Source organism: Myripristis murdjan, chromosome 6 (genome assembly GCF_902150065.1).
Source record: "Myripristis murdjan chromosome 6, fMyrMur1.1, whole genome shotgun sequence".
NCBI classification, from domain to species: Eukaryota; Metazoa; Chordata; class Actinopteri; order Holocentriformes; family Holocentridae; genus Myripristis; species Myripristis murdjan.
In genome coordinates this window covers 30,085,654-30,097,214 of record NC_043985.1, presented here as the reverse complement: position 1 = coordinate 30,097,214, position 11,561 = coordinate 30,085,654, and the positions used below count along the sequence as shown (strand labels likewise).

The following is an 11,561-nucleotide window of genomic DNA, read 5'->3' as shown; positions in this document are numbered from 1 at the left end:
GGAAGCTACCGATTACGCAGTTTTTTACATTATAAAATAAGCTCTGCACATCTCCAATTTCAAATATATACTCCAAATATCACTTTATTAGTTTCATTTCAACAGACAAGCTGCTGACTTGTTCCAAAGTATTAAAAACTGAACCACGTGACAGTAAAACACAACCATCCAGTCAAAACATGGCCAACAGAAATACTCCACAATTAAAAGAATAAAAAAAGGTTTAATGAAATTCTATACAAAATTGAATTCATCAGGAAATATATACAGATTTACAGGGGAAAAAAATGCCACTAAGTCCATTCAGTCATTTCGGGCAACAGGACAAACAGGAACACTGTGGAAAATAAAATTCATTCATCTTCCTCCTCCTCATCCTCAGGAGGCAGTGGTTTGGACCTGGAGAGAGAGAGAGGGAGAGAAACAGTGAGAGAGAGAGTAAGAAAAGGGCAAATGCATCCCACCAAGTTTTCCTCAAAGCCACTTTCTGCTAAAAATCGAGCGCTGTGTTAATTTAAAACTTGTTCATCTGGTGACGCAATAAATCCTGCATGTAAATCACCATGAGGTGCAACAAAATTCAAATTACAGAGGATCTCGCTGCTATCAGTTTCAGGATTCAGATATATAACAGAGGCATAACATATAAAGCGTGAGACAGAATATCGCTGGCCAAAGAGACGGTCAACTGATTAATACAAAAACTAATTTCACCAATAAACTCTCACTGCAGAGTAAAACAAAGCTGACAGATTCCTCGAGGACAGCAGAGGCAGACCAGGCCACCATGGCGCTAACATTTTGGTTTTAAAAACTACATTGCTAAGTAAATCTAACAAACCACAGCAGGCTGGTGAATTTGTTTTACGCCCGTGGCTCCACTTGTAGTAAAAAAAAAAAAAAAAAAAAAAACTCGGCTACTTTTAGCAACTGACCAACCATTGTGGTTACGGACCCGATTAGGAACGCCTCAATAAACCCACAGTTTGGTTTGTATTGTGGGTTTTGGGTCACAATTTCAGTTCCTGTTCAGTTTGTTTTGTACATCAGGAGGAAAAAAAAAACAAAAACACCATAAAACTACCATATCCAGGGTTCTCTGTATTTTGTTTCACTTGCAAAAATAACTTAAATTTAGAGATTTGGCATAACACAATATATGAAATCAAGAAGTATTCTTTCAAATGCAAAAGTGCTGCTTAGACTATTTAAAGCCAACACAAAATCACTGAGTATATTTGTTAATTCAGCAGCTCAGTGTGTGGTTCAGTGGCTCTAGTACAGGGGATGAGTTTCTAACACTGCATTGTGTGAGATGTATTGTGGATGGAAAGGTTGCTTTAAAAAAAAAAAAACACCCATTTGTCCTGATATTAAGTCTGCATCACCATCACAAACAAATGTAGTGTTTTTCGGATGCATGGCATAAAATAAAAGACTGTATTCTCCTACACGAACGCAGCAGAGCCAAGAAACTCTAAAAATACCATCACTTCTCACTTTCCAACCGTGCTACATATCTAGGATGATATTTAAAAAGAACAGGCGGTCCGTACTTCTTGGTGGTCTTTGACACCCCGCTGCCTCCGGCCTCCTCGTCATCCTCCACCAGAGGCGCCTGGTTCTCCTTCTCGGGCTTCCTACCGGGACCGCCGAAGAAGTCCCCGATGCCCTTCTGCCAGGTTGGGGTGGGCCGGGGACACACTGGGTTACCACCAGCATATTTGTTCTTTGCTGCAAAACAAACATGTATGATAACCTCAGCATGACCTCCACATTTAGGATGCATTGTGTGTATTATTGATGTGTTTTTATGCGTTTGTTGGTTTTAGTAAAGTGGTATACAACAGAACTTGCGACCCACCAGGCGTGGAGGCCTGACTGCTGGGGGCGGAGTTGGATGAGCTGGAGCCCAGGGACTTCCTGGGTGCAGAAGCTGCAACAGCTGGAAGTAAAACACACACACACCATTATAACTGGAGGTGACATAAGCTTCAAGTGATGCTTATACTCCTAGCAGCAACAATTAAACAGGAGGGAAACAGAAACCCACAGCCTCATTACTGACATCCTGTCTCTACCCACAGCTTTTGTATATTCTTGTATTGCACCTAAAGTCCTTTAAAAATATCAGTTTAATGTTTCATCGATTTATTCCTGTACTGTTTTGCTGATCATTAGCTTCTCTCTTTAACTGGACATACATCTATCAAAATACACCATTGAGCCTTGTGTGAACCAGCTATAAAAATGCTGTATGGTGGATCATTAATATGCCGACTCCGCCAGAAGACCCCTTTCAGTGATAAAAACGTTTAAAATGACGTTTACCCTATATATTTCTCTATGAATAAGGAAAACGACATTAAATCTCAATTCTTTGAATGGAGTCCGGCGTGGCGTCCCCCTCAGCCGAGGCGAGAGACGCGCACCGGCGCCCAAAAACTGGCGCCAGTTTGCTGGGATGAAAGACACACAGGGGGGAGAATATTTCTAGCGAAATGTCATCTACCGTGGCAGCTCTACAAACACCACGACTAATAATTTTAAGTCGGTAATGCCATTTAAATCTGCGGGAAAACCGTCAGGTTGTTCGGACGGAACCAGGAACCGAGCAAACCCAATCGCCATGTTGGCGGGAGGCTGTTTAGGTCAACACGGGTTATGGATCCACCAGCTGTTTGATTACTAGTTCTTTCAAATAATATCAACAGACAGAGACAACATACAGCACCAGCGTGATAAAGTTAAAGTAAGATAAAACATTTTAACTTCATTCAGAATTTCAACCCGAGTGTTTGGCAGAAACCGAAAGCCCGCTTTGGGTTTCTAATCACTGGCACCGGGACCGCCGGCATCACGACAAACCACACAAGATGAATGAAATGTTGGTGTATTTTGTGTCTTTACCTTTTCTGTATGTTGCGGGGACGCTGTCGGCTTTTGTTCTCACCATCTTGGTACCGAAGTGTAAAGTTTTGTGCAGCTCCGACTAGACCGGCCGAGACAGACTGAGCTCCCGCCTGGATTTAAAATGGGAGAAGTGCAGCGGCGTCGACGGAGGGGGGCGGGGCTAAAGGAGGGGACGCAGGCCAGGTTCCGGTCATGATTTCAAAATAAAGGCACTCAAAATAAAGACTTAAAACATTTATCACACAAAAGTAACTAATCAGGTTACCACAATTAATGTACAACAGTTAAATCAGTGAAGACAATGAGCACAGAATGGTTTCAGCACACCTAAATTTCTTCTAAATTTGCACATTGACCTACTTCTATGCACATTTTATACACCCATGCACACGGTTTTTTTCTGTTTTTTTTTGGTTGCACATTGCTTTTTGCACACTGGGTTGTACTTAGGTTATTCTGTTGTTCTGTTGTTAGGTTATTCTTATTCTGTTATACTTAGATCTTATTCTTTATTTCTATTTTTTTTATTTACTTAATCTGTAATCTGTGGATACTGCTGAAGAAAATGTGAATTTCCTGCGGGATGAATAAAGTATCTACCTACCTACCTACCTACCTACCTACCTACCTACCTACCTACCTAAATAATGTAGTCGTCACTATTTTCCTGTGTGAACATCTTCATTCATTCATTCATTCATTCATTTAAATCTCTATTGAAAATACATTCAAATATACAAACAAGAGTATGAATTATGAATTTGAATATTATAACTATACATCTGTTTTATATATTTATTACATATTCCATTCTACAGGTATTTTGCAGATATATTTCATTATACATATCGTCTATGCAAAGGTTTAAAGGTGAAAGGTCTATAGATATTCCATAAATTTATTTTAGTATCTTATTTTTCATCACTTTTAGTGCAATATCTGGACAAGCTGCTGCTTTAACACAATAATTTCCCAATGATCAAAGCACGCGTTGCAGCAAAATGTTATATTTATTTATGTATTATTTATTTACTTTAATGCAACCTTAGACAGTGACTGGTCTGTTGTGATCAATAAAATAATTTGTGAACTACATTGTAGTTTTTATCATGCTGTATTTTCATTTATTTATTTATTTTTTTAAGAATGCATATTTTTTTGTGCTACATTTAAGAATTCTAATAAATGTGACCCTCCAGTGAGTGATACGCGCTTTAACGACTGAATATTTTTATACTGCCCATATTAGAAGCTGTAATTCCAGAGTGAACTGTGCGTGGTAACCCGCTGTTGACGGACCAGTGGAGGTCGGCTTGCTGTTTCACTCTCCGGCCTGCAGGGGGCGACAGAGGCTTTCTCTCTGCTCTGACTTCCGCGTGAAGATTTAACGCTCCACCGGAAGTCCGCTTGTCCTCTTCTACCAGGCCGATCCAACATGGTGGGTAGTTTCTATGTTCATACCCGACATTATCCGTCCTAATCCTGCGTTTTTAGAGGTTTAACATGGCTGTGAATGTCATCGACACCAACCGGAGTGTCTAACACGCACAGTGATGGGTTTCTTGACGTTAGATGAGACTTAAGTGCGTCTTAAAAATGATTTTCCAGCGGAGAGTTGGCGCTAGCGGAGGAAGCGGAGTGAAGCCGCTTTCCTGCCGAGCGAAGCACGTTTCGTATCGCCAGGATTGATCAGAGGAGTTGACCAAAATAGTGAAAAAGGACAGATACACCGGTTGTCTGGTGTTGTTGTCGTCAAATTAATCCACTGGCTATCAAACATGTTCAATATTTTTTAAAGCCCTGAAGGCAAAGACAGCTTAGCTTAGCTGCTACCTGCGGCTAACAGCAACTGGGTTTCTGTAGAGATGTTAGCCGGTGAGGTGTTGAGGTGTTTGATTTAGTGCCTCTCAGGTTATTTTGGGTTTCTCCGGCACAAATACTTGTCGTAGATGTTTGGTTATTGCTTAATTATGTAAAGTATAAGTAGAATGGTAAGTAGCATGCCTGTTTTTGTGGTTATTGACAGAAGAATCGGGTAATGATGGGAAGAAAATGAGGTGATCCCTTGATTTTTATGAACTCAGGGTTCAGTCTGAATTATATTTGCTTGAATGGTCACAAACAATCAGTGACCACATTCATTGCACATTGAAAGGTTAGCCTAATATGGGTCAGTATAAATCATGATCAGAAATACTTTATTGAGCAAAGAGGCGAGGTTGGGTCAGCTGCTCAAATTTTCAAGAGAAGAATTAAATCCTAAGAAATCAAAAAAGCTGCGTGCCCTGTGTTTAAGTGTGTGCATTAATATGGCTAGTCATCACAGCATTTTTTCTTAATCTGGTTTATATAGATATTCTAATAATTGACTTGTTTAGAGTGTCTTTTTTTACTTTAGTAAGTTATACACCCAGGTTTGGTGGCCTTTGACTCGTGTAGTTCAAAAACCACTCAAAAGAGACTTCAGTCTTGGTTAAATTAATCCTACTGAGATAATCAGGTGAGGACATTAATCTGTCAGCTCTAGGTGGCACAGTGTTGCATAAAATCACTTAGGAGATCATTCATGTGAAATCGTGATTGTGTTGAGTGCGTGTGGAGGTGTGCTTACCAAATTTTTTTGTCATTGGGTTTGCAGGGACGAGTCAGGACCAAGACGGTGAAGAAGGCCGCCCGGGTCATCATCGAGAAATATTACACCCGGCTGGGTAATGACTTCCACACCAACAAGAGGGTGTGTGAGGAGATCGCCATCATCCCCAGCAAGAAGCTTCGCAACAAGATCGCTGGGTGAGTCCCTCTTATCGTGCTGGATGAGTTTGATATTCTGACCACATAGCTCCACTGGAAACCAAGTCTGCAAGATAAACAATGAATAAATACAAACATCCTGCAGCTGAAAAATAGAATCATTTCAACTTTGAGTTGAAATGATGCAGTTTCAGTCGCTCCACTTTGAGTATCCCTCTACCTTTCGATCAGGTGACAGCTGAAATGTTTTGTTAACAGTGTTAGCAGCCCTTTCAGTTTGTCTGGCGAGATACAGGAGTTTTCTCGTCCTTGGCAGACCTGCTTCTTCCACTTGTTGAGAAAATTAAAGACCATGGGTTCATCATAACAGTGAAACTTGGAAGCAACATGTTTTGATGCTGTGCTTTCAAGCGGCATTCATGTGAAATTGCCGAGTAGGAAATTAACAAGCAGCCATTTTCAAGCTGTTTATAGTTGTTGATAGTTTACTGCAACTTGTCTGTCTGTTGTTAGATTTCATTACCACCGATTTGAAAAAGGTTTGAGGGAAAAATCCACCCTATAACCACTAAAAAAGTAAATGATATCACTTGAATCATGATCTCCCTGAATGCACTGAGCATCACAGATTGATAATATAACATTTGAAGAGGACCATGATGGGTTTTCCCTCTTTCCTATTCTCCACCCTGTATCGAAAGTGATCATGGCGCTCTGGTTGCCAGGTCATTGATAGTACAGGAATATTAATCTGGGAGCCTTTCCCGTGTTTGTTGGACTTTTTATTCCTGTCAAACCCTGTTGCTCTCAGACATTTCAGTCTATCATGTCTCTTCACTGCGATGATTGTGAATTATTTCGAGTTGCGGTTGATGACCCGTGTTCTCGGCAGGTATGTGACTCATCTGATGAAGCGGATCCAGAGGGGTCCAGTCAGAGGAATCTCCATCAAGCTGCAGGAGGAGGAGAGAGAGAGGAGGGATAACTACGTACCAGAGGTCAGTGTCACAGAAACAGTGTCATGCTGTCATGTTTACCGTTCAGGCAGCACTGGACACCGTTTTGATGTGGTGTTGTGGTGTGTTAGTTTGCCAGCACAGAAATACAAGTTTTCCAGTGTGGGAGAGTCAAGAGAAGCATAATTTTCTTATGTTTAGTGTTTTTTTTGTTTGTTTGTTTGTTTTTTAATGCTTCTGGGTTGTTTTTGCTGAAATTATTTGAGTCTGAAATGTAGAAACATGCCGTTTTGACTTGGACTATTTATACACTCTGAAAAAGAAACACTAGATATTAGATTTACTCTATCTTTTGATGGGAAGCAAGGAGTGATAATACCCTGCTCACTACAAAGTCTGCAGCCTCCAGAAATCCCTGTAATACATACAAATATTGCTATTGGAGTTATTTTTAGCGATGCATGATAATATCGGCATGTCTTCAGTATCGGTCAATATGGCTTTAAAACGAAACTCTGCTGATGGAAAATGCCAACATAAGAAATAGGTCACCTCTGCCCTTGTTGTGGTTGTTGTCAGGATTGTCTCAGGGTAAGCCTTTGAAGCTGTTGTCCCTCTGGGTTTGATCGCTGTGTGCCTAGAAATGAAGATGTTGAGTAAAGTTTTTGTTGTGCCAGGAGTTTCCTTTCCTGGTTAATGCCACCAGATGGCAAAAAGGAAGGGGCACACCACTTGGAATATTTAAAATAAATGGGGTGTAGTTGATGCATGGCCCACAAAAATGCTGTTGAACACCTCAAACAAACTGGCTGTCACTGTAGCTGTGCCATAAATGTGACTAGAGGTCGTTGGAGTCGACGACCTGTGTGTGAGATGCACTCACCTGCTGAACATGGGGTTTTACATGGACATGACTGCCATTCTGTTTTCTCCACTGTTAAGTCGAGAAAGAGGCTCTGCTGTCCTCTAGTGGACCACTCAGCATTTGTCAGCATCAGTCTGTAGAAGGAAAGAGCAACATGTGGCTGCAGAGATTTGAAAAAGTCGACAGTAAGCCTGTCTCGAGTGATTAGGGGCTGTCTCACATGTGTGGAGGTGAATGAGTTGAGTAAAACTGAGCTGCTGCTTGGCTCAGTTTGTTAGTCTGCTCACAGCAGTCTAGTGGACAGACAGTGGGAACAACCTTTTTTTTTTTTCCTCGACTGCAGAAGCTCATTAGCAAGTAACATTAATGTGTTGGGAAAGAGGTGCAGGTGATCTTAATATTGCATTTCTGCCTCCATTTAGTTGTTTGTTTTTGATTCTTGCTTTGGATACCAGGCCAAATGTAGACATGATATGACGTCCAGATATTTCCAGCAGCTGCAATGGAGTTTGATAGTATGAGATGTTTGAACAGTCGAAACAGTCTATGATCAACGCCTAATTTTTCAGTGGTGTCAGCTGCATCTGGTTACAGCTGGTGATGGTAGATGGTATTGTGGTTCTACAGAGAGACACTGGCCTACAAATTGTTTTCTCCAAATGTAAGAGAACATGTTTGTTTGCTACAGACCCCAGCAAGTCACACCATCATTTTGACATTATTTGAGAAAATCAAAACTATGATGCAAAATGGATCGTTCATTTCTACTAAAATCATGAATCATATCACAATGATTTTTTTCCGGTATTGTTGAGCCCCAGTAGGAGCTTGAGCTGCTGCTGCTGCTTTATCTTCATGTGTTTATGTAGCATCATTTCCGGTTTGCAGTGTTGAAGTATTAATGACTCCTGTGGTTTAATCATTTGTTTTGCTGATGTTAGTTGGTGTTGACATAAATTGTATTTAAACATGGTGTTAATAAAGATCTGAGAAAGTTGTATTACTGTGCAGTTCAGAACAGTGAATATCACTTTGATTACAAGGAATCTGATTTCAACAAGCATGCACAGCCCAGAGGTTAAAATCATCAGAAACAGAATTTACCTCCCAGTAAAACTCAGTTTCAGATTTTCCCCCCCACAGATTTGTTTGTTTATTTAAAAGTCATTATTCAAGTTACAACATTGCATTTTAAGCATAAAAATGGCTCAAGGCAGCCACAGTCAGCATGTGAACACCGCCTCAGTCTGTCCTGTATCGAAAGTGATCATGGCGCTCCAGTTGCCAGGTCATTGATAGTACAGGAATATTAAGATGGGAGCCTTTCCCGTGTTTGTTGGACCGTCTGTTCCTGTCAAACCCTGTTGCTCTCAGACATTTGCCTCACTGACATAATCCAACACACATAGCTGACACGTCCAGGGTAAAGTCAGTTGAAGTAGTGGTATACAAAGTAGCTCATTTAAAATTTAGAGGAAACTTTGTGAGCCAGTTTTAAAGGAGAGTCTCATGTTAAGTCAGTTTGTGATGGGAAGAGCCACATTGGTGGAATAAACAGTTAATAACTAACCACTCTGTCTGTGTGTGTGTGTGTGTGTGTAGGTCTCTGCTCTGGACCAGGAGCTGATTGAGGTTGACCCAGACACCAAGGAGATGCTGAAGCTGCTGGTAAGACTGTTGATCTTTATAATGATGTCATTATAGATGTAATAGTACACAGTAATCACTGAAGCAAATCAGTTTTGTTAATGTTGAAAAAGGAAAAAGCTGCTCTGAGTCTTAGGCTGTAATGTCATTGTAGTTGTACTGAATCATAATAATGTATCAGTACTGTCCAGCATCTCACCGTCTGCCCACATCTCTTAAAATCTTAGTATTTATTTTGACCTTAAAGGCCACAATAGCAAAATGATGAACATTATCTCATCATGTTTTCAGTTTGTAAAATGACGTAAAAAACCTCTGCTGAGTTTCAACTGTGCCTATTAATGTTGGACGCTGTTCATTAAGTTTCTCCACATGGGTGTTAAGACCGTCATGTCCTCATTAATTTAAACACGAGGCCTTGGTTTCAGTCGCCTATTTTCCGGTGTGGCTTTATGTCGCGGAGCTGCAACAGCCTGTCAGCCCCCCTGCAGCGTTGCCGGTGCACGCAGCTTAAACCAGAGAGCTATCACAGCTTAAAATACCAGCACCTGTTTTTGAGTCATGAAAACCCGTTTGGGATACTTCTCTTCCCTCAGAATCCATTTGAAAACTAAAACCACAGTTGCACATAGCAAGGACATGACTCAGCATGTTGTCCTCATATTACTGTAAATCATCACACTGATGGTGCTGATGTTTGCTAAGCCTCACGTGGCCGTCAGACAGAAAAACTTTAAATCTGAGTTTTAGAAAAGTATCCAACACTGTAAATGTCTAGTCTGTCAACATTTAGTGATGTGAGGAAAGCAGCAAATGACAAACTGGCATTGCTTGGCCTTTTCTCAACAATGAAATAAATTGAATATTGATGGAGTATTATATAGTTTATTGCGGCTTGTGGGTTTGAATATTTGTCTATGAAAGGATTTCTACCTCTGCCTGGCATTAGATTTCATTGCTACAAATTTGAAAAGGTTTTAAAGGGAAATTCAGCCTTAAAACTGCTAAAAAACGTAAGGGCAACACTTGATCACAATCTCCCTGAATGCATTGAGCATCACAGATTAATATTACATTTGAAGAGGATTATGATTTCTTTTGCCTATTCTCCACCCTGTATCGAAAGTGATCATGGCGTTCTGGTTGCCAGGTCATTGATAGTACAGGAACATCAATCTGCGAGCCTTTCCCGTGTTTGTTGGATTATTTATTCCTGTCAGACCCTGTTGCTCTCAGACACTGATTTTTTTTTTTTCCACCAGCATTTTCCTATTATTCCAGTTGTTGTTTTGTCAGATATTCACACGGGTCTTTGCTGTGTCTTCCTCAGGACTTCGGCAGTCTGTCCAACCTGCAGGTCACCCAGCCCACTGTCGGCATGAACTTCAAGCAGCCCCGAGGAGTCTAGACGTCTGTAAAATATCTTCTAATAAAACCAGTTGGGAAAAAAAAACTCCTGATCAGGAACGTGTTATTTATTCATATTGTACCTGGTATTAAATGGTCATTCCTGTGTTTTTCATGTCAGATTCAGACGGTTGTGATGGTAGACAAGCAGATGATCATTTGGGAACATGACCAGCTCCTGATTACTAATAAACGTTGACTCTTCTCCGCTGGTTGTCTGCTAGCGGGATTTCCAAAATGTTGTATGGTTTTTGTAAAGTCAGAAAACCTGGAAAATTTTTTTCCAAAAATGAGTTCAATTCATGTGACAAGTCATGAAATATTATGGAAGTTTTCAGCCCCAAATTAAACACATTACTAGGTAACACACTAGTTATTTGCTCAATTCTTGAAATAATTTAGAAATGCCTCAGGAGTTCAGGACAACTCTTACCGCATCATAACCCCCACCCAAAAATAAGCATTTCACTGTTAATGCGTGTTTTTTGTGTACATTTGACATCAAAACATTAGATTCAAGAAGGGCATTAAAAAATGTTTTCATTAATTCTGTGGATTAATACTTGAACATGAACCTGAGGCGTTTGATCCCTCAGCCTTAACATCAGTAAACAAGGTGGTGTGTCCTCCCATTTGAAACTGCACTGAGCCTTTAATGATTCACTGTGCCAAATTGCTGGCTGTTGAAACTGGTCAAGGACAAAAAACAACTTAAGTCTGTATAGATCATGGAAACTGATCATTTTAGGCCTGTGCCATGCTGCAGAACCACCAGGCTTCACCACATGGAGCTAAACCTTGTCCTTGTACCTTCTGTCCTGAGGGGGGCGCTATAAAGATACCACCCAAATACAGCACAGTTAAGCTGCAGCTCCTCTTGTTCTGCCTGCCTCTTGCCTCCTCCCTGATGGAGAGGATAAACTCATTTGGATCCCTTTTTCCCTGGTTGCTGTCAGTGAATGAAAGATTAAATTACTGATGATTCCTAAACTGTAAACAAATAAATGCAGATTTACTCTTAA

At 40.6% G+C, this 11,561-nt stretch overlaps 2 protein-coding genes and 3 non-coding genes across 6 annotated transcripts; 4 read left to right on the top strand and 1 right to left on the bottom strand.

Moving 5' to 3' along the window:
* Window positions 1-203: 203 nt before the first annotated feature.
* pclaf (PCNA clamp associated factor) lies at window positions 204-3,066 on the bottom strand. Its single transcript, XM_030054088.1, has 4 exons — window positions 2,911-3,066; window positions 1,865-1,945; window positions 1,557-1,734; window positions 204-399 (listed from the first exon to the last, which is right to left on the bottom strand). The coding sequence occupies exons 1-4, from the start codon at window positions 2,954-2,956 to the stop codon at window positions 354-356; spliced, it is 351 nt and encodes a 116-aa protein (XP_029909948.1). The 5' UTR covers window positions 2,957-3,066; the 3' UTR covers window positions 204-353.
* Window positions 3,067-4,204: 1,138 nt separating this feature from the next.
* LOC115360905 (40S ribosomal protein S17) lies at window positions 4,205-10,589 on the top strand. 2 transcript variants are annotated; one of them, XM_030054086.1, is made up of 5 exons: window positions 4,205-4,351; window positions 5,552-5,703; window positions 6,557-6,662; window positions 9,088-9,153; window positions 10,463-10,585. In XM_030054086.1, the coding sequence occupies exons 1-5, from the start codon at window positions 4,349-4,351 to the stop codon at window positions 10,538-10,540; spliced, it is 405 nt and encodes a 134-aa protein (XP_029909946.1). In that variant the 5' UTR covers window positions 4,205-4,348; the 3' UTR covers window positions 10,541-10,585. The 2 variants fall into 2 exon arrangements, with proteins under 2 accessions (XP_029909946.1, XP_029909947.1); XM_030054087.1 differs by lacking the exon at window positions 4,205-4,351 and adding an exon at window positions 4,883-4,904 and having other exon boundaries at window positions 10,463-10,589.
* Window positions 6,352-6,478, top strand: LOC115361348 (small nucleolar RNA SNORA71). The gene has a single exon (XR_003928420.1). It is a non-coding gene; the product is annotated as a small nucleolar RNA SNORA71 (small nucleolar RNA).
* Window positions 8,736-8,862, top strand: LOC115361347 (small nucleolar RNA SNORA71). The gene has a single exon (XR_003928419.1). It is a non-coding gene; the product is annotated as a small nucleolar RNA SNORA71 (small nucleolar RNA).
* On the top strand, window positions 10,245-10,371 carry LOC115361349 (small nucleolar RNA SNORA71). The gene has a single exon (XR_003928421.1). It is a non-coding gene; the product is annotated as a small nucleolar RNA SNORA71 (small nucleolar RNA).
* Window positions 10,590-11,561: the final 972 nt, after the last annotated feature.

Excerpts from the sequence above, each read along its gene's own strand:
- pclaf (XM_030054088.1), bottom strand. The coding sequence starts at position 2,956 with ATGGTGAGAACAAAAGCCGACAGCGTCCCCGCAACATACAGAAAAG. Across the intron at positions 1,946-2,910 it reads CCCCGCAACATACAGAAAAG|CTGTTGCAGCTTCTGCACCC; the intron begins GTAAAGACACAA and ends TTTTACTTCCAG. Across the intron at positions 1,735-1,864 it reads CAGTCAGGCCTCCACGCCTG|CAAAGAACAAATATGCTGGT; the intron begins GTGGGTCGCAAG and ends TTTGTTTTGCAG.
- LOC115360905 (XM_030054087.1), top strand. Across the intron at positions 5,704-6,556 it reads CTTCGCAACAAGATCGCTGG|GTATGTGACTCATCTGATGA; the intron begins GTGAGTCCCTCT and ends TGTTCTCGGCAG. Across the intron at positions 6,663-9,087 it reads GGGATAACTACGTACCAGAG|GTCTCTGCTCTGGACCAGGA; the intron begins GTCAGTGTCACA and ends GTGTGTGTGTAG.